Source organism: Telmatherina bonti, assembly GCF_933228915.1.
Source record: "Telmatherina bonti genome assembly, chromosome: 24".
Lineage (NCBI taxonomy): Eukaryota > Metazoa > Chordata > Actinopteri > Atheriniformes > Telmatherinidae > Telmatherina > Telmatherina bonti.
In genome coordinates this window covers 5795357-5814750 of record NC_136633.1, presented here as the reverse complement: position 1 = coordinate 5814750, position 19394 = coordinate 5795357, and the positions used below count along the sequence as shown (strand labels likewise).

General features: G+C 42.5%; 1 protein-coding gene across 1 annotated transcript; it reads left to right on the top strand.

Annotated features, from left to right (window-relative positions):
- Positions 1–1398: 1398 nt before the first annotated feature.
- On the top strand, positions 1399–18828 carry LOC306773906 (uncharacterized protein; the record flags this gene model as incomplete). The annotated part of the gene is made up of 18 exons (XM_079263850.1): positions 1399–1492; positions 2900–3063; positions 4111–4135; positions 4445–4558; positions 5414–5551; positions 5687–5802; positions 7138–7258; positions 7397–7980; positions 9778–9949; positions 10972–11112; positions 11476–11636; positions 11739–11763; positions 11841–11954; positions 13679–13810; positions 14920–15194; positions 15301–15418; positions 16717–16904; positions 18406–18828. The coding sequence occupies 18 exons, from the start codon at positions 1399–1401 to the stop codon at positions 18826–18828; spliced, it is 3105 nt and encodes a 1034-aa protein (XP_079119976.1).
- Between the last annotated feature and the right edge of the window lie 566 nt (positions 18829–19394).

The window sequence follows — 19394 nt, the reverse complement described above, 5'->3', positions numbered from 1 at the left end:
TGTATAAAAGATGGGCGGAGCCTCCGTGACGTCACCCGTAGGTTTCTGAAGAGCTGAATTGAAGCTCGGTGGGCGGTTCCTACCATCACCATCTTGGCAGGGTCATGCGCGTCGTCTCACCCGGAAAATACAAATATGGACAAAGAGGTGGAGCTGAGAGGGGGGCTGTGAGCGTCATGGTGGATGATTGACATCGAGCGAACTCCGAGCTTTCTGTAGCTAAGAGCTAACCGGGCTAACCCGGAGATAACAGGAGCTAACCAGCTAACGGAGGTAAGCGGGCTAAAGCTAAGTCACGTTGTTAGCCGGCTAAAAACCGCGGTTGTTCTACGTTCTTCTGACTTGAAGCGGGAGATCGGGTACCTGTAAGGACACGCCCCTAAATATGCCGAACTTTGAGATTAAATTACTTTTAAACGGGCGAGTTAGAAATAAAGTCACTCCCCCCACAGAAGGTAAACCTGACCTAGTAAACCTAAAATGGATTTGTGAACCAGGCTGTGAACATGTTTATTTCTGCTGTAAACATGTTTATTCCTGCTGTAAACATGTTTATTCCTGCTGTAAACATGTTTATTTCTGCTGTAAACATGTTTATTCCTGCTGTAAACATGTTTATTCCTGCTGTAAACATGTTTATTTCTGCTGTAAACATGTTTATTTCTGCTGTAAACATGTTTATTCCTGCTGTAAACATGTTTATTTCTGCTGTAAACGTGTTTATTTCTGCTGTGAAGTTGGTCTTTTTAACATGGGAGTCTATGGGGATTTGCTCTGTTTTGCAGCCCCTAGTGGATGAAGGGGGAACTGCAGTTTTATGCACTTCCACATAGGCTTAATTTTTAGCCGCCGGAGGCTCTGTCCATCTTTCATATATGGTCAATAGTTGCAACTTAGCATCAAGTCGCTACATTTAGTGAGTTTTCGGCGACTTTTTCTATTGGGGGACCAAACTCCAAAACAGACGTGTATGGAACAGCATCATGTACTAAAGTATCACATCAGTATTTATTTACCTAAATGAACATAACAGGAAGTTTATGGACACGTCTTTTACGTTTTGTACGTAAATTTTGCCCTTCCTGCATCAGAGGAGCAAATTTCAAACATTTTTGCAACCCGGAGACGAAACAACATCATTAATTTGAAACTTTAGACAATAGATTAAAACAAAACCTTTATTTAATAACTATAATATATTCATTTTGCTCATCTCTAAACATATTTGCGTATATTTAATTATTTTATTTACTCCTTTATTTTCTCTTGCGGCTGTGGTGAGTGGCGGGGTGGCGTCCGAGCGCCCTGATTGGCCATCTGACTCTAGCGACTCTTTCTGCTGCTGTTACTGGGAGCATTTGGGTGAAAGCAGGTATGTTTTACTTTTTAATAAACAGCATGTATGTCCCTCCCATGTCTAACAGCAGCCAGAAGCTGCTGACTGATGCTTTCCTGGCTTACTGTCAGACATTAATGTCTCCTCATGACACAGGTGAACAAAAACACTGAAAAAGTTAGAAGTACTGTAACATCTGTAGACTCCTCATTAAAACCAGAATAAACTATAAAAACTAAAATGATAAACTGAAAATATTGACATGATGTTTTTATGTTTAGGGTTTTAAATCTCCAATCTAACTTCACGACATTTTGTCTCTCCACGGCTTTGTCCGTTACAACTATACGTATCTGTTTAATTATGCAAATTAGGTGATGATGTCATTTAGCGACCTTTAGGACAGCCAATAGCTACTTTTCTTACTGAGGGGTTGGAAACACTGAGCGCATGTGGACAACAAGCTGGCGTCTGGTCCACTTCTGGTCCACTCAACACTTACCAGCGCCGTAACTGAGCCAGAAGTAGCCCGGATTCAGCCCAAACAGGTTATCTGGGTCCTTTTTTTTGTCTTTTTAGTTTTAAAATATGAAGTTTTTCCCTGACATGCAGATTTTTGTTTAAAACGTTTATAGTTTAAATGTTGTTGAGAGTTTATTTGTCAAATGGAGCTCAAACTAAAATGATCCCATGATCACAATTCTAGTGAAACAGACTAAATCTTAGTCAAGCCTTGAAGTCACGGTGTGTTATTTTAATACAATATTTTTCGCCGGCTGTGCTGGTCCATTGATGAGTATCCATGGCAACAGAAAACTATTTGCCACCAGGATACACAGATTAATCCATTTTAGAGGAGGACAACCTCAGTCTTTCTGCTGGAGTGCTAAAAGTTAGCCTGCTGCAGCTACTTTTTGTTTTTATGTGGAGAAAACCAGTTTAGGAATTGAGGTTTAAACTGTTTTTTTTGTGTATTAAAGTTTTATTTTCACACCTTTAAACATTTTATGTCAGAAAAGTGCCACATGTGGTTGCATGTAGGTATGCTGGTGTATTGATCCTGTTCCAAACTCAGTTAATCCATAAAAGCCTCGTAAAACCATACCAATAATTGACTCCAGTAAACAGGATGATTTGAATTGAACAGGTAACATTCAGTGCATTAGAATATGTGATTATTTATTAAAGGATTGATTAGCAATGTCCTGGACTACCCGTTTAAATACTGGATGGAACAACCGACATCAGTACCACAGAATTGAGTATCTGTAACCAGAGGGATTCCTGCTCCTTCGGTTTGTTTGCAAACCTGATAAAAACAGCAGGGAGTTGCTTAAAAGCCCCAACCCCCCAGAAAACCCTGATTTCTGCCTCGTTCCTGCTGGACTTCGGACACACCAAACATGCTGTTGAAGAGCTGCTGCACAGTTTGGACTCTGCTTGTGGGTTTCGCGGCTGCTGCAGGTCAGAACGTTTGTCTGCAAAAATTCATGCAAATGCTACGAAATTATCAAACTTTCTGTCAAATAACGGAGTTTAAGGAGTAAAGAATTTGTTTTTTAGTGTTTGTGGAGAAGCAGGAGGCTAATGCTGTTCTACAGAGATGGCGGCGAGCGAACAGCGGCTTTCTGGAGGAGATAAAACAGGGAAACATCGAGAGGGAATGCATCGAGGAGATCTGCGACTATGAAGAAGCTCGAGAGGCGTTTGAAAACGACGACAAGACGGTTAGAAAAACGCTGACCTCTAACTTTTCATCCAGATTTAACACAAAACATCAGAAAAGTTGTGCTAATAAAAACATGAAACCAGTTTAGATTCATTTTCAGTTTGATAAAACTGAACATCAGTAAGTCCCAACATAAAAAAAACAGCCGAACACGTGGATTTTGTAAAAATGTGAAATTAGAAATTAGATTTGATTGATTTTCTTATGCAAGATTCCTTTTTTATCAGATAAACCCAGTATGGGTATGTCATGCTGTAGCACTGACCCATAAGTAAATAAATAAATTAAAAAGTCCTGATAAAAGTCGACCATGTTCGGATCAAACCTTCCTTTCCTTCCTTGTGTTCATACATACATTCTATTGTCAAATGAGGACTTGTTTTACACTGATTTCCTGGTTTAATCATGGTGAACAGGTTATTTACTAAACAAAACACCTATAAGAAAACCTGCATTAGCGACACAAAGAAGCTAATTTTCACGACTCAAAATATTACAACTAAAGCTAAAGTTCAAACGTTGCTGAAAACTTCACTGGATCACTGTAAGCAAAGATTAGCTAACAAACAGTATTAAAAAGTATTTCAAGAAATGCAAAGAGTCACATTATTTGGAGCTTCATGTTTAGAAACCTAAAGACGACTTTAGCGCTCTACCGCCTTTGGAGTGTTAGCATGATTATCTCAGTTTTTCTGCTTAACAACAAAATATTTCAAATTAATAAGCAACATTGTGATTAAAAAAAAATACATTTTGATATTAAGAAATGAATAAGATGATTTACTCCAACACTTTATTATCTTCACACACAAAATTGTTATTGTTTACTCTGTTAACAGCTAAGCTATTAGCATGCTAGCACCCTAGAAGCAGACCAGTATGGTTCAGAGATGAACCATCTTTTTTTGGCATGTTTTTCTTTCTTTGTTTTAAATTTTTGATTAAATGAGCAAGAAATTATAACGATTAAAATACTTTTTAAAGCATGTATTTCATAATGAACTGGACACGCTCAATGAAATGATTCGTCCTGGTTATTTTTTAGAGGGAGTTCTGGCTGACATACAATCGTAAGTACATGTCCATTACATTCATCTTACTGACACACATTCTTTACATTATTTATCAAGATAAAACTAAGCTTTCTTCTACACAGTCTCTGTTTAGTGCTCTCAGTATCATGTGATCCTGTTGCTTTGTAAACACTGACATTCAAGTCAAATCCATCACATCAATTTAGCATAAAACAACGTTGTGTTTAATTAGACATGATGGAAAGTCACCATTACAATCAGATCTAGCGTGTAATGAGCTTCAGTGGAATCAGCATCACGGCTCAATGCGTACTGATCTGATTTAAACCGTAATTCTGCCTTCAGGTCGCGATCCCTGCAAGATCAACCCATGCCTTAACAACGGGACGTGCACATACATGGGCAGCTCGTATGAATGCCACTGTCCTGAAGGGTACGAGGGGCGGCACTGCCAGACAGGTGAGCCATGGCACCGATGATGATCTGATCGAGGTCCCGACTAAAAATGCTTCAAGACAAACATGTTGAAATGCGTTTTGAAAGGCGTTGCTTATGTCTTTCCATCTGCGCCATCTGGATTTATTCTTCACCAGAAACACATGTACAGATATTTACACATCTTGTTGCTTTACGGCTCCAAAGGTATCCAGAAAAACTTTGCATTTGCAGAGATTTACTGGTTTCATGATTAGAGGTGCTCCATCTGATTAAGATTCAGACTGCTACATTTATTTATTAAATGATTAACAGGATTTTTATGCATCTTTTTTCCACACTGAGGTTTTTTTTTACTTCTTGACTGCATTTTTACTACTTTATACTTCATTCAGTTAATTCAGTTAATCTCTACTATCTTTTATTTATGTGGAACCATGAATAAATCTAACACATACAAGACATTTTTCCATGAATCTCCAGGATTGATGTGTTAGCAACAGTTAAAAACAGCAAGTTTCGCTAACTGGGCTGAACGGAGCTGCTGTTGTAACCATGGCAGCACTGGTACTGACCATACAGTCTATGGTACTGACTGGTGCAGTTGCTGGTGGTAACTGGTGGTTCAGTAAATGATGGTAACTGATGTTTTTAAAGGATGTATTGGGAAAGTGGTCTGGTCTCGCCTGCACTGGCACATGAGGGACATGAGGGTAATGAGGGACACGACGTTAGCTGAAAAGCTAATATAAATGATAAATACTATTAAAGTGACATTCCAGTGTTTATATAAAGCTGTATAAATGTAGATTTTGGGGGTAGAAAAGGTCCGCGGGGCTTTATGAAACATTCTCCTGGACTGGCTCATTTTGTCCACAGTGTTTGAGGATTCGCTGGGATGTCTCTACCAGAACGGACACTGTCAGCACTTCTGTAGAGGTTCAGCGGAAAGACGCAGATGTTCCTGTGCTGACGGATACCAGCTGGGAGAAGATGGACGACAGTGTGGCGCTAACGGTAACAAGGCTGCTGCCATATTTCAGAAACCATCAATCTTTAATCATTTTCTGACATGAACTGATCAGTTTAATATCTTACAAGATGTTATTAGTACGAACCAAGATATCATCTGTTGATGTGACTGTGTTGCAGTTGAGTTCCCATGTGGTCAGGTGGTCCCAGCAGAAACAGGACCCAACCAGAGCGTCACTGACCACACCAGACTGGTGGGAGCGAATCACTGTCCCAAAGGGCAGTGTCCCTGGCAGGTAAACACCGCTCCATGGAGAAAGGACCATGACACCTGCTGCTAGAGCGCTTAAAATGTTTCTGCCACATCCAAGACCTTAATCTGGTTCCAGATGGGAAGTGAAGAAATATCCTGATATCACTTTAAATTATCCTATTTTCACCTATTTGTGTCTGATTCAAGAGGCAACTTCCGGCAGTAAAAGTGAAGCCCATACTGAAGGGCCAAAAACTGCAGTTCCCCCTTCATCCACTAGGGGCTCCAGAACAGGACAAATCCCCATAGACTCCCATGTTAAAAAGACCAACTTCACAGCAGAAATAAACCCATTTAAAGCAGAAATAAACATGTTTAAGGCAGAAATAAACATGTTTACAGTAGAAATAAACATGTTTACAGCAGAAATAAACATGTTTACAGCAGAAATAAACACACTTAAAGCAGAAATAAACATGTTTAAGGCAGAAATAAACACATTTAAAGCAGAAATAAACATGTTTAAGGCAGAAATAAACACATTTAAAGCAGAAATAAACATGTTTAAGGCAGAAATTAACATGTTAAAGTCAAAAATAAACATGTTTACAGCAGAAATAAACATGTTTACAACAGAAATAAACATGTTTACAGCCTGGTACAAAAATCCATTTTAGGTTCAATAGGTCCGGTTTACCTTCATGACAACTGTGGAGTGAATTTTTCTCTAACTCCTCCTTTAGAAGTAATTTCATATAGTTAGGGGCGTCTCCTTTTGATTGACAGGTACACGATCTCCCGCTTCAAGAAGGAGGAATGTAGAACAATCATGGTTTTTAGCAAGTTAACAGTTACCTCTGTTAGCAAGTTAGCTCTCAGTTAGCTTGGTTAGCTCTTAGTTACAGGCAGGTTGGAGCATGCTAAATGTCAATCATCCACCCCCATGCTCACAGACACCCCCCCCCCCCCCCCCCCCCCCCTTAGCTCCACCTCTTTGCCCATTTTTGTTTCTTCTGGAAGAGACGACACGCGTGGCGTTGCTAAGATGGCGACAGTAGGAACTGCTGCCAAAAGAAAAACCGATGGTTTCTGAAGAGCTGACATCTTTTATTTACAGTGTTTGGCAGAGGTCTCCAACTGGGTCCTATCAGGTTTGCCATCCAGAAGGTTTCCCATGTATTTCTGCTTCAACGCACCTGAATCAAGTTAAATGGATCGAACAGCCAATAAGGTTCTCCACAAACAATCAATAATTGGAACCAGCTGTGTTGGAGAAAGGACACATGGAAAAACTGCTGGATTGCGGACCTCGTGGGACCCAGTTAAGGATCTCTGGTCTATGATGTGAAACTATTTTATTTTATTATTTATTGATCAGGTCTTGATTCGGTTAAATGGAAAGAGTCACTGTGGGGGTGTTCTGGTCCACCCAGACTGGGCCATCACTGCTGCCCACTGCGTCTATGGCAACCGCCCTGAAAACCTCACCGTGCTGGCTGGTAAGATGCTCATCAGGTTTACAGCAGTTTCTCCAGAACAGTAAACATGTTTGTTTGTCTTTTTAAACGATTGTTTTGTGAGTTTAAAGAACATTTTTTGTTGATTTGCAGCTGAACAGCTTCTCTTTATGTAACCAGGGGAACATAACTTAGATGTGGATGAGGGCACAGAACAGGAGATGCCCGTTTCCATGGTGATTGCACATGAAAGATACGTCCCTGCAACAGGAGACGGCGACATCGCCCTCCTCCAGCTGAACCGATCCGTCACCCTGAACCGCTACGCCATCCCAGTCTGCCTTCCCACCAAGGACTTGGCTGAGCGGGAACTGCTGCTGGTGCGCTACCACACCGTGTCTGGGTGGGGCAGGAGGACCACCGGGGGCAACGCTGACACCCAGTCCAGTGCTCCAGTTTCCCCAGTTCTTCGCAGGATGGCAGTTCCTATCATGCAGAACTCCCAGTGCTCCCAGAAGGCCCAGTTCAACTTTACCAACAACATGCTGTGCGCCGGATACTTTGAGGGAACCCTGGAGAGTTGCCGTGGAGATGACGGCAGCCCACTTGTTACGCAGCATGGCTCCACCCACTTTCTGATGGGAGTGGTTGGCTGGGGGCGGGGCTGTTCCCATCCAGGGTATTATGGGGTGTACACCAACATGGCCAGCTTTGTGGACTGGGTGGACGGCACCATGAAGAACCCACCCACTGGAACAACACCAGTTTCCCCCTGATCAACTGCAACAGAGACCAGTTTAGGAAGAGTGATTTATTCCCAGTTCAGAAAATAAAAATAAAGATTCTTCATGAATCCAGAGTGAGATTGTTTAGTAAGACAGTAAATGTTTGATTGATCTGTAGCGCTGTTTGGAAAGTAAATATTTGTTTTTAAATTAAAAACCTTTGCTGGTGCTAACGTTGTTAACCGTTGGTGTTAACGTTGTTAATCGTTGGTGCTAACGTTGTTAACCGTTGGTGTTAACGTTGTTAACCGTTGGTGCTAATGTTGTTAACCGTTGGTGTAACCGTTGGTGTTAACGTTGTTAACCGTTGGTGCTAATGTTGTTAACCGTTGTTGCTAACGTTGTTAACCGTTGGTGTAACCGTTGGTGTTAACGTTGTTAACCGTTGGTGCTAATGTTGTTAACCGTTGGTGTAACCGTTGGTGTTAATGTTGTTAACCGTTGGTGTAACCGTTGGTGTTAATGTTGTTAACCGTTGGTGCTAACGTTGTTAACCGTTGGTGTTAACGTTGTTAATCGTTGGTGTAACCGTTGGTGTTAACGTTGTTAACCGTTGGTGCTAACGTTGTTAACCGTTGGTGCTAACGTTGTTAACCGTTGGTGTTAACGTTGTTAATCGTTGGTGTAACCGTTGGTGTTAACGTTGTTAACCGTTGGTGTAACCGTTGGTGTTAACGTTGTTAACCATTGGTGCTAACGTTGTTAACCGTTGTTAACGGATCATGAAGAGGATGTAAAAGTCAGAAAACTTTAACCTCCGAAGGGCCAAGGAGCTGCTTCATGAGGATTTCACGTGCTTTTAGATCACGCTTGTTACCGGAGGGTCCCACCAGAGGCGCCGCTGGACGTCTTGCACCACAGAAATCGCTGAATTTAAAGATTTTTGGTTAATTTTGAAAAACAAAACATTGTGAAAAAAAACAGCAGAAGAAGGTTAGTTAGACGTCGAAACCAAACATCCTCTGCCTCGTCTTCGAAACGCTTCACCATTCCCGCTGGTGATCCTGTGACCTTGTATCTGGTCAGATTGGTCCCTACACTGCCCCCTACTGGTTACTCACATATTGCAGCTTGACAAGATTCATCAGCAAAGCGTCGAACTTTGGACTGGTGGTGGAAATGTGCTGGTCTTTTCAGTTTGTGCCTCTGCTCGTGTCTTTAACTTGGTTTTGATAGATTCCTACATGAAAAAAACCAAAGTTTTCTCAAATGATCAACTCTGAGCTCTTTTTTAATTAAATAGTTAGTTGTTAACACTTAAATGTTTAAACTGAGGATTAGACCAGTTCATGTGATCATGTCTCGATACTGATATTCCCAGCAGGATAAAGGAAATGAGGCATGTTTAGCTCTGCTGTGAATAATCTGTTTTACTGCAGTCAGAAAATGTTCTGCAGCTTTAGTGCTGACGATCAGACTGGACCGGGATCGTGTTCGGCTCGGCTCACGGGGAGCACCGAGCTGCTTGGCTGCAGTTCCAGCTGAACCTGATGAGTCAGAGGTTAAACATGCTGATTTACAGTAAAGCTCTTTACTGCGTTTCCTCCCTGAAGAACCAGTCAACATGAAAAATGTGTTTTTCTTCCAGAATATTAACTTCTCCTTTTATCCGAATACTTTGGACAGCAGCAGTGTCTGCAGTTCCCGCACATGGTCAAACTTCAGTCTGGAGATAATTTTATCATGTTGCCATGGAAACGTTAACCGCAGATTGAGCCCTCTGTATCAGTAACAGATATGAACCATGTCATCTCAAGCTCTGTTTCCAGCGGTTAGGTTTGGGTCGGACCTCCTTCGGTTGTAGGTCTACAGAAAATGCTTCGGTCCGGTTTGGGAGTTACTGGTGTCACAAACCACTGGTGGACAGAAAAATGTCACTGCCCAGCGAGCAACAAACACAACGATGCCGTCCAGTCCACACTGGAAAGACGAAAGGATGCCTGCAGAGGTACGGTCTGGTCGGCCCTGGACCTGCAAAGGTCGTAGACCGAGGCATTTGTGTCGGTCCAACTGAGCTGACCGGACCGTTCTAACACTGCAGAACCACACCGACCTGACCGAACCGCTCAGTGGAAACGGCTATAAAGACTTGCCACTGCTGTGGTCAGATAATGAGGTAATAAGAGGGTTATCGTTTGCTGAAACTTATCTTCAGCCGGTAGGAAGAACTTAACCTCTCAGGACCGATTTAAGCTGGAAAATGAAGGACGACCGCGAGGTTGGTTGTTTGGCTTCTAGAGGACTGATCTGGACCTGAGAGTCCAGAGTATTAAACTGCTCAAGCTGCTGAACGTAATGGACAGTTCTTCACGTCCTCTACCAGCACAGAGAGGAAACTGTTCAGTCAGAGGCTTCTTCAGCTTCCCTCAGTGGATAAAGTCTTTTTCATTCCATCATATTCAATATAAACCCTTCCTCACACGTCGTTAGAGTCACAATAATAACATCCTGAATTGTGTTTTACTACAAAATGTGCTTTTTTTCTTTAACTCCTTGATGCACACACACACACACACACACACACACACACACAAACTGTACAGATATATTTATATACATATGTGTATCACTCAAAAGTTTGGAGACCTTTAAATCCACCAGCACCCAGTCCCAGGCTGTCCCAGTCCGGGAATGGGACTGGGACAGCCTGGGACTGGGACTGCAGGCTTCCAGAAGACAGCCAATCAGAGGACAGTGGACCTGTAGGGAGGAGGATCTTTGTGAGACAGGAACTAAACCAGCTTTTTTCAGACAGAATGAACTGGGATCTGTTTATGGTCCCAGTATGGGATACAATATATTTCTGACTTCATGCGGGAAGTCCCAGTTTCCCCACAGCGTTACCCTCCAGGAGCTGCCGTTTTCCACTAAAGTTATGATGGGGGTCAAATATTTGCAACAGCCTGGATGTCTGCGAAAAGCACCGCCCAGGCCGGCCTTCCTCCCCCGGCTCTCCCTCCCTCTGTACAGGTCGTTGGCCTCTCCACCTCCCCTCCTCGCCACATTCAGACTCCATTACTCCCACTCAGAACACGGAGCTTTCTCCAGCCGGGGCCATGTTCTGGTGTCTGTCCACCGGTGTCCTCCTGCTTCACCTGACCGCCGCTCACGGTACGTTTGACCCGGTCTAGATTCAGCGGGGAGGAATGTGGGATTTAAACAGGGAGAAGAAGAAGCATGTTGAATGTTTTTGGGGGGGTAGTTGAGGAGGGGGGTGGAGTTGTTGATTGGCTGTTGGCCCAATGATGACCCCATGATGACCCCATGATGTTGTGAGTGTTTAGTATAATGAAACTGACAGAAACACACAAACACGACTTCTTCTTTTGGAGATATTCTTGGATGTGAATGGACCTTCTGCTTTCACATGTCAGACGCTGGAACATCCTCTTCATAGCTTATTAATGCTCTAAATATTGTTTCCAAATGTGAAAATGTTTTTCAAACCGCACGTTGCTGTTGTTGCGTCACCAGTTTTCCTGGACGGCCAGGCGGCCAGTCAGGTTCTGGCCCGGCAGAGACGAGCCAACAGCTTTCTAGAGGAGCTGAAACAAGGCAACAAGGAGAGGGAGTGCATGGAGGAGCGCTGCAACTGGGAGGAGGCGCGAGAGATCTTTGAAAACAAAGAGAAAACGGTAAGAATCACCAACACCAGAAACCTTTTTATGTCCACTTGGACAATTTTCCTGAGACGTTCTGATAAAGGCTGAACTGTTTAATGTTTTTTCTCTCTTTAGGATGAGTTCTGGGCCATATATGTAGGTAAGTAAGTCTCACAAACACAATCTGATCTACGAACCTCCCACTCCTCACCGGACTTCCTCCATCTCTTCCTGCAGACGGAGACGCATGCCAGACAAAGCCTTGTCTGAATGATGGACAATGCAAAGACGGGATTGGAAGCTACACCTGCTACTGCCAGGAGGGATACAAGGGCTTCAACTGTGAAATTGGTACATGACTTAAGGTCCTCATGGACGGTCAGGGTCGGTCTGTTGGTTTAGTTTCAGGATACTGGGAGGGCTGGATGATGCAGAGCTTCCATGAAGCCATCGCCTGCTGCTTAATTGGATTTATAGTAGCAGAAGGTTAATAAACGTAGTCCAGACGTCGGTCTCTCCAGCGGCGATGGTTGTTAAAACCACTTTGTACCACCAAATCAACTCTTCCTCTCAGGATGTGTCCAACGGACCTCTGTGGCTGCCTGTGGATTCTAGGTAGAACTTTGTGGCTAACAATCATTTCAAAGCATCCAATATAGATTTGTTCAGATTGTACTTTGGAAATCTCGAAGGCCTTGTGTAGCGGCAGAGGGCTGGAGGGCTTTACTGGAACCTTTTCTCACATGGAGTTGTAGGGTACCATGCAGAACGGGATTAGTGTGGAACAATCTGGCCATGAGTGGACCGCAGACTGGTAGGTTAGCTGAACAATCCTACAAACATCATCAACACAATGCCGAGCAGGAACAAAGAGACAGAAACAAAATGAAAGCGAACTAGAACTAAAGTTACCGACAGTTTGGTGTGAAGATCTTGCAGAAAGTAATCATTGAAGAACATGTTTATGAAAACCTTTCAGAGGTACCTCAGTTTTCCATCCAATGGCCATCAGAATGCATCTCATGGTGCAGAAATGATCATGTCTGTTTTAATCTAGAGGCAAATGACCTGAAGGTCGGTGGTTTGAGCCCTGATCTCCTATGCTGCAGCCCCAAGCGGGACACAAGTGTTCTCTGAAGGCTGAGAACACGGACCCCCACAGAAAGAGGCTTCCCTATCGGCTCGGTAGGTGGAAGCCGATGAGTCGCTATGGCAACCCCTTCATGAGGAAAAGCCAAAAGGAAAACAACAACAATCTTTGGGAAAATGATTTTATTTAGGACCTCATTTTGTCTAACCTGGAAGGTTTTTGTGGATTCGTAGTTGGACTGATTTCCTGCTTAGCCTGGAAAACTGGGTTTGGAAGCCATGTGGTCTATACCTGCGTTTCCAGGACAGTTCTTCATAAAATAAAAGCAATCCCCCTAAAACTCAACTACAGCTGAAGTTCAGCTGATTCACAGGCGTTTCCACTGAGAGGTGTTTAGCATCTAAACTGGCGCTCATGTAAAACATGGCCTGCAGGTAGGCGTGCAACGTTCAGGGTTTTCCTCCTCCTGTGGGGATCCTCCACGGTTTTTCCAAGCCACTCTCCCTCGTTTCTCTTTCTAATTCATTATAAAACTCCACATTTCATTGTCGTCTTCTAAGATGGAGGTTATCCTTTGTCTCCTCCATCCGTCCATACATACTGCACCATCCTCACTCTAAATGAACTGGCCACATCGTGACCCCTTACTTCACGTCCAGTCTTTCTATGACACTTTTGCAATCTACTTCTATATCAAAATTTCTGAAAATCCTTCTTATGACAGCGTAAAAACCTTTTCACGATATTTTTGTCTAAATTTAGGTGTTTCTAATGTTCAGGTTTTGGGTAATTCTAGGAGTGATGAAACTGTTTGTTGACTGGTTCAAGTGATGTCCGACATTTAAATGTCCAGTACTGATTTCCCTGCTGCAGGAAAGGTGTCTGTTGCAGCAGAGTTCAATGTTTTTCTTGGCTTTTATGAATCATAATGCTTCAGTCCTGTGTAGAAAATGCTGCCGTCACTTTGTTTCCGCTGTTTTTGCAGTTATTCCTCAGCTTTGTGACAGAGACAATGGTGGCTGTGAACATTTCTGCAGCGTGGTCAGAGGAAGCATTGAATGTTCCTGCGCAGACGGATATTTTCTATCATCGGACGAAAAATCCTGCTTCTCAAATGGTGAGAAAAAATCAAGGAGTAATCTGATTGCTCAATTTCTCAAAGGCCACAGACAGGAAAGCAGAAAGATGCACATGATGTGCTGAAACTTTTCATGCTGATGGCAGGAGACAGGATAAAAACAGGACCCAGACCAGAATTTCTTTCAATTCAGCTTTATTTGTACAGCGTCACTTCACAACAACGTTGTCTCAGGACTCTTTACATTCACATCATTTCAATCCAATTCATACATATCCTATAATAGAAACCAACTGATTGCATCGAGTCATGACTTGGATCCAATCCCCCATCCTGAGCTGCACGAGGCGACAGTGGGAAGGAAAAAACTCCCCTTTAACAGGAAGAAAACCTCCGGCAGAACCCGGCTCAGGGAGGGCAGCCATCTGCCTCGACTGGTTGGGGTGGAGAGGACAGGAAAGACAGAACAACATGTACAACTGCACTTATTCAGGAAGACCTGCGGAAAAAAGGAGAAATAAGTTAGAGACGGCAATTTTGGCATATATTTATACATTAATATATTAGAGAAATAGAGCGCGGTACTTCTCAGTCCATCAGGTAACATCCCCATTGCTACATAAGTAATGGATGGCTAGACTACCCATAACTATAAGAACAATGAGCAGAACCTGGACAGTTGGGTCCCGTACATGCAGACTCCAACTCAGGAGATGCTCATATCCTAACTATAAGAATCATGGAAAAGGAAGGTTTTCAGCTCCATCTTAAAGGTGTGGAGGGAGTCTGCCTCCCGAACCCACGGTGGGAGCTGGTTCCATAAGAGAGGAGCCTGATAGCTAAAGGCCCTTCCTCCCATAGGACTCTTAGAGACTCTGGGAACCAGCAGTAAACCTGCAGTCTGAGAGCCAAGTGCTCTATTTGGAATATATGGAACTATAAGATCTTTTATGTACAATGGAGCTTGGTCATGGAGAGCTTTATATGTGAGGAGAAGAATTTTAATCTTTATCCTGGATTTAACAGGAAGCCAGTGTAGAGAGGCTAAAACTGGTGAAATATGATCTCTCCTGCTAGTCCTCATCAGAACCCTCGCTGCACCACGGATCATAAAACCTGACCTCTAAACTTCTCACAAATTCTTGCAGAGACCTTTAAATGTGGCGTCATCATCACGGATAACGTCCGGACCATTTTCAATTACGAGAGAAAGAACGTAACGGTGGGGAATGCTACAAAGCTGGACGTCAATATGAACGTCACCGGGCAGCAGCACCTCCTCAACGACACCAGTCTGCCCCCACCGATCGACACCAGTCTGCCTCTGAATGCAGTTTCTGAACCAAGGATCATTCCACAGAGGGTGGGCGATATTCGCATCGTCAACGGAGAGGACTGTCCTCCAGGAGAATGTCCGTGGCAGGTAGAGACAGCGACCTGGTTGTAAACAACGGATGTTTTTCTGGCCATTACAAGCATCCAGACCTTCATCCCGTTGGTCCCTGTTTACTTTGGTCGTGTCTCTGTAGGCGCTGCTAATGAATGAGGACCACCAAGGCTTCTGTGGGGGAACCATCCTTAACGAATACATTATCCTGACTGCCGCCCACTGCATGAACCAAACACGCTACCTTTACGTCAAGCTGGGTAGGTCAGATCACACGCTGTCAAACCACGTAAACGGCTACGGATTTATGAAGACTGGCGTGTTTTAGTTGGTAAAACTACAGAACTTAACCTGATTACAGAGAATTTATCAGGATCAGTTTTCCATCAGAAACATGATCTTTCTTCAAAATTTCTTATCCTTTTTTCAGTGATGCAGCAGATTGTAAGATTGATTTTCTTGAAATAGTTTATTATTTAGTTAGTGCAGTGGTTTCCAAACTACAGGGCCTACGGTGGTCCCAGCTAGGCTAAATAACACACATACATTTTGCATTAGCAGTACAACATCGACTAATTTGTGAAAGAAATCAGAGAAAATACAACGAGTCACATGTTGCCTGGCGTTGACCAGGTAACGGTAAAGTAACGGTGGGTACGAAGACAGACCAGTGTGTTGGATGTCTCTAAACATTATAACCTGGCAGTAGGAGGCCAAACAAGTTACAGCGCCACTTAGAGACTCATCTTCCTGAACACAAAGACAAGCGTTGCTGTTTGGGATGAAACGCAGAACAAAAAGGGAAACTACTAATTTAATGTGACAAAACTCTGAACTACAGAAAACATAAAGATTTAGAGTATTTGTTTGGTTTTCTAAGTTTTGAAATGATGAAAAATATTGATGTCATGGAGGCGTAATTTGTGATTACTATGTGGGACATTGTAATCACATTTAACCCTTTAAATCCTGGGCCAAGAAAACATGGGCAGAAATTCAGATTAGTTTTTATCTTAAGTTGTTGTTTGGCTCTTTAACAAAATGCTTAAAAAACAGATAAGTAGTTTGCGTTTGTGTGCGATATGTCAAGATTACTGTAGTGTAGAAGGTGTCCACCAGGGGGCAGAAGAAACGTTTCAGACTGTGGACAACCCATAAAATGATGGAGTCGGTCTCAGAAACTGCGTGTAGCAGGATGTGTAAGGCGTTAAGGGTGAACAGGTTCATCATAAGATTTCATTAGTCGTGAATTGTTTGTCAGAATGAAGTTATACAGAATATATCGGTTAAAAATGAACACTTTACTGACTCAAAGGGAATCCGGTGTGTTCAGCATGTTTAAATGTACTTTATGTTTATATTTCAATAAGTTTTTTACATTATAAATGTGCTTATTAGATGATTTTCTTGTGATACTTTTTGTCACCCAGATTGGAGATTATTAAATAATGACTTTTTTTTTTCCATTAGCCATAAATAAAGCATTCACAGTTATTTATACCTCATTATTTTGAAAAACTAAATGTTGTTATGTATGTTATTGTTTCTGAACACTCAGGTGAGTTTGACACGCTGGTAAATGAGGGTAACGAAGCTGTACACCATGTGGCAACCATCATGACTCACTTTAAGTACAAACCGGAGACGTATCACAACGACATCGCGCTCATCAAACTGGCCACGCCCATCAAGTTCACCAGGTACATCCTGCCGGCCTGCATACCAGACGCCGACTTCGCTGAAAAGGTACAACATTGTGGCATTGCTTTAAAACCAAAATAAACATGTTTGTCATTACTTAAGTTGTATAACACTCCCAAGTAGCTACCTGTAGCTTAACAACAAGACGTGCTAACAGCTGGACATTTCTACGTCGACAGCAAGGATTCATTTATCCTCAGCGTTAAACACATACGTACATGTTCATTTTGTGTGTCACAACATTTTTATTGGAATTTTCAAAACAGATTTTGTGTCTATCTCTTTCTGAGAACGTAACTTATCGCGATCTTCTCCACTGCTGCCATGTTTAGTGCTGCACGCTGCTACAGAAACTCACCTTTAGAAGCTGGAAACTGAACTGGATTTAGCTATTTATGCAAGTAAGGTTAGCATAAATGAGCCCTTACTCATATAAGTTAAATATGATCTCATGCAAACTGCTTTGTCTTTACAAAAAAGACAATAAAAACAAACAGAAACAACATTTAGCAAACATCCTCCTGCAGTGCCCCCTGGTGTTGGAAGTAGGAATGTCGCAACTACAGATTTTCTTGCTACAATCATTCTCAAAGAATTTATTACAATTCAGTGATTATCACAATTATGAAACATTGACAGTATGTATAACTTAAATGTGTAAAATAACATTTTTGTTATGATTATAATCACAAATTAAAAAGATTTTTGTTAAATGAAACATTTTCCATGATTACAATGAAGACAAAACACAACTGTGAAAGTTTGATTTATCACTTTTGTTTGTAAATAATAAAAATAACTATCAAATTGTCAACATTGCAAATTAGCTTAACAAAAGGAAAACCTCCCTGTTATTCACATTTGTTGGCTTTTTGCCTGTTAAAGACAACTAGCCAACATTAAAACTCTGCATCTCGGACGTGTTTGATGACACAGTGACATCTATCATGTGCATTTCTACAGCCGTTGCTGCTCAGCAGCATCCCGAGGCTGAGAAACCGACATTATACAACTTTTACATCCGCAACGCAACGTGACATTTTGCTTCACAATTTAATAAGAAACTGGCTGTTCTGAACACAATGTCTCTAAATTCCGAAAAGAAACGCAAGATTAAAAGAGAGAAAGAGGCAAAAAAAAAAAGAATCATAGTGAGATTGTCTTCTGCCGGCTGGAGGGAGCTAACAGGTCAGGTAGGATGCAAGATGGATGCTGGATTAGCCATCGATATGGGGGCGCGGGACGGGAAATTTCTGCAGTGTCTTCAAAGCCCAGTTCCAATATTAGCCTTGGCATCAGTACTGGGAATATTTGGATCAATACACCCTGGCCTACTGTAAACCCAATCAGAATAATTTATTTCTAAATAGCGACAGCATGCTGACGTTTCACCTCATTTTTACGTTCGATAAACATTCAGCTACTTCGGAACATTTAGCTGCAGGTTTTCCTGCAGGCGGTGAAGCGTACCGGACGACTTTCCTGCTGTCACTGCATGACGAGTCGTGTCCCACAATGACACCTTGGTATTTGTTTTCCCACACAGGTCCTGATGCGCCAGCCAGACGGTCTAGTCAGCGGTTTTGGACGTCTTGGTGAGGGTCGCCAGCCGTCCACCATCTTGCAGCGCCTCGCCGTACCCTACGTGGATCGCCAAACCTGCAGAGAATCCACTGACCTGCGCATTTCAATGCGCATGTTCTGCGCCGGTTACGACTTAATCGCCAAGGACGCCTGCCAGGGAGACAGCGGTGGCCCACACGTTACCCACTACAAGGACACCTATTTCGTTACAGGCATTGTGAGCTGGGGCGAAGGCTGCGCACGCGATCACAAATATGGTGTCTACACACAAGTGTCCAAGTACATTCGCTGGATCCGTGAAGGCATCAACAATCTGATGCCCAAAGGGAAGAATGGCGGCAGGTTGAAGAGACACGATGGCCCCATCGAGAGGCTTTTCCTATAGACGGCCGCATTGTCTGCCTTGTGTTCGCTTGATTCAGCCAACTGCTAAGCTGCTGGTGCTCCTTCAATCTTTCCACTTCGGTGGGGTTTCTTAAATCTGAGATATCAGAAGTTTATGAAGCTTTAGAGGCTAAAGTTTCTGCTGTTCTGTTAGCTAACAGAAGGTTTGGTCTCTTCTAGCTGTGTTTTGGTCTCCACCATCGCGTTTCCTGCTTATGTTTCTTTATGTTGACCAGCTGGATTCCATGGAACATAATCTGTCACATTGCTGATTTAACCGTTTGCTATTCAGTATGCTTAACAGGATGGATACCATCTCTGTTTTTTATATTACTGGAATAAATAAGCTTTGAACTGATAAAATAAAGAAATAATTATAAGATTTTTTGCCGACTGTTTTTAATGATTCAAAAGAAAAGTTTTTTTCTGGTAACTGTACAGATTTTTTATTATTAGGATTCCTTTTTCCTTCCAGATCACCATGAAAGCTTTGGTTTTTAGCTTGTTATAGGTATTTTAAGATAAACTGTTGAGCTGAATTCCATAAAACTAGCTAGATGTTTGGAA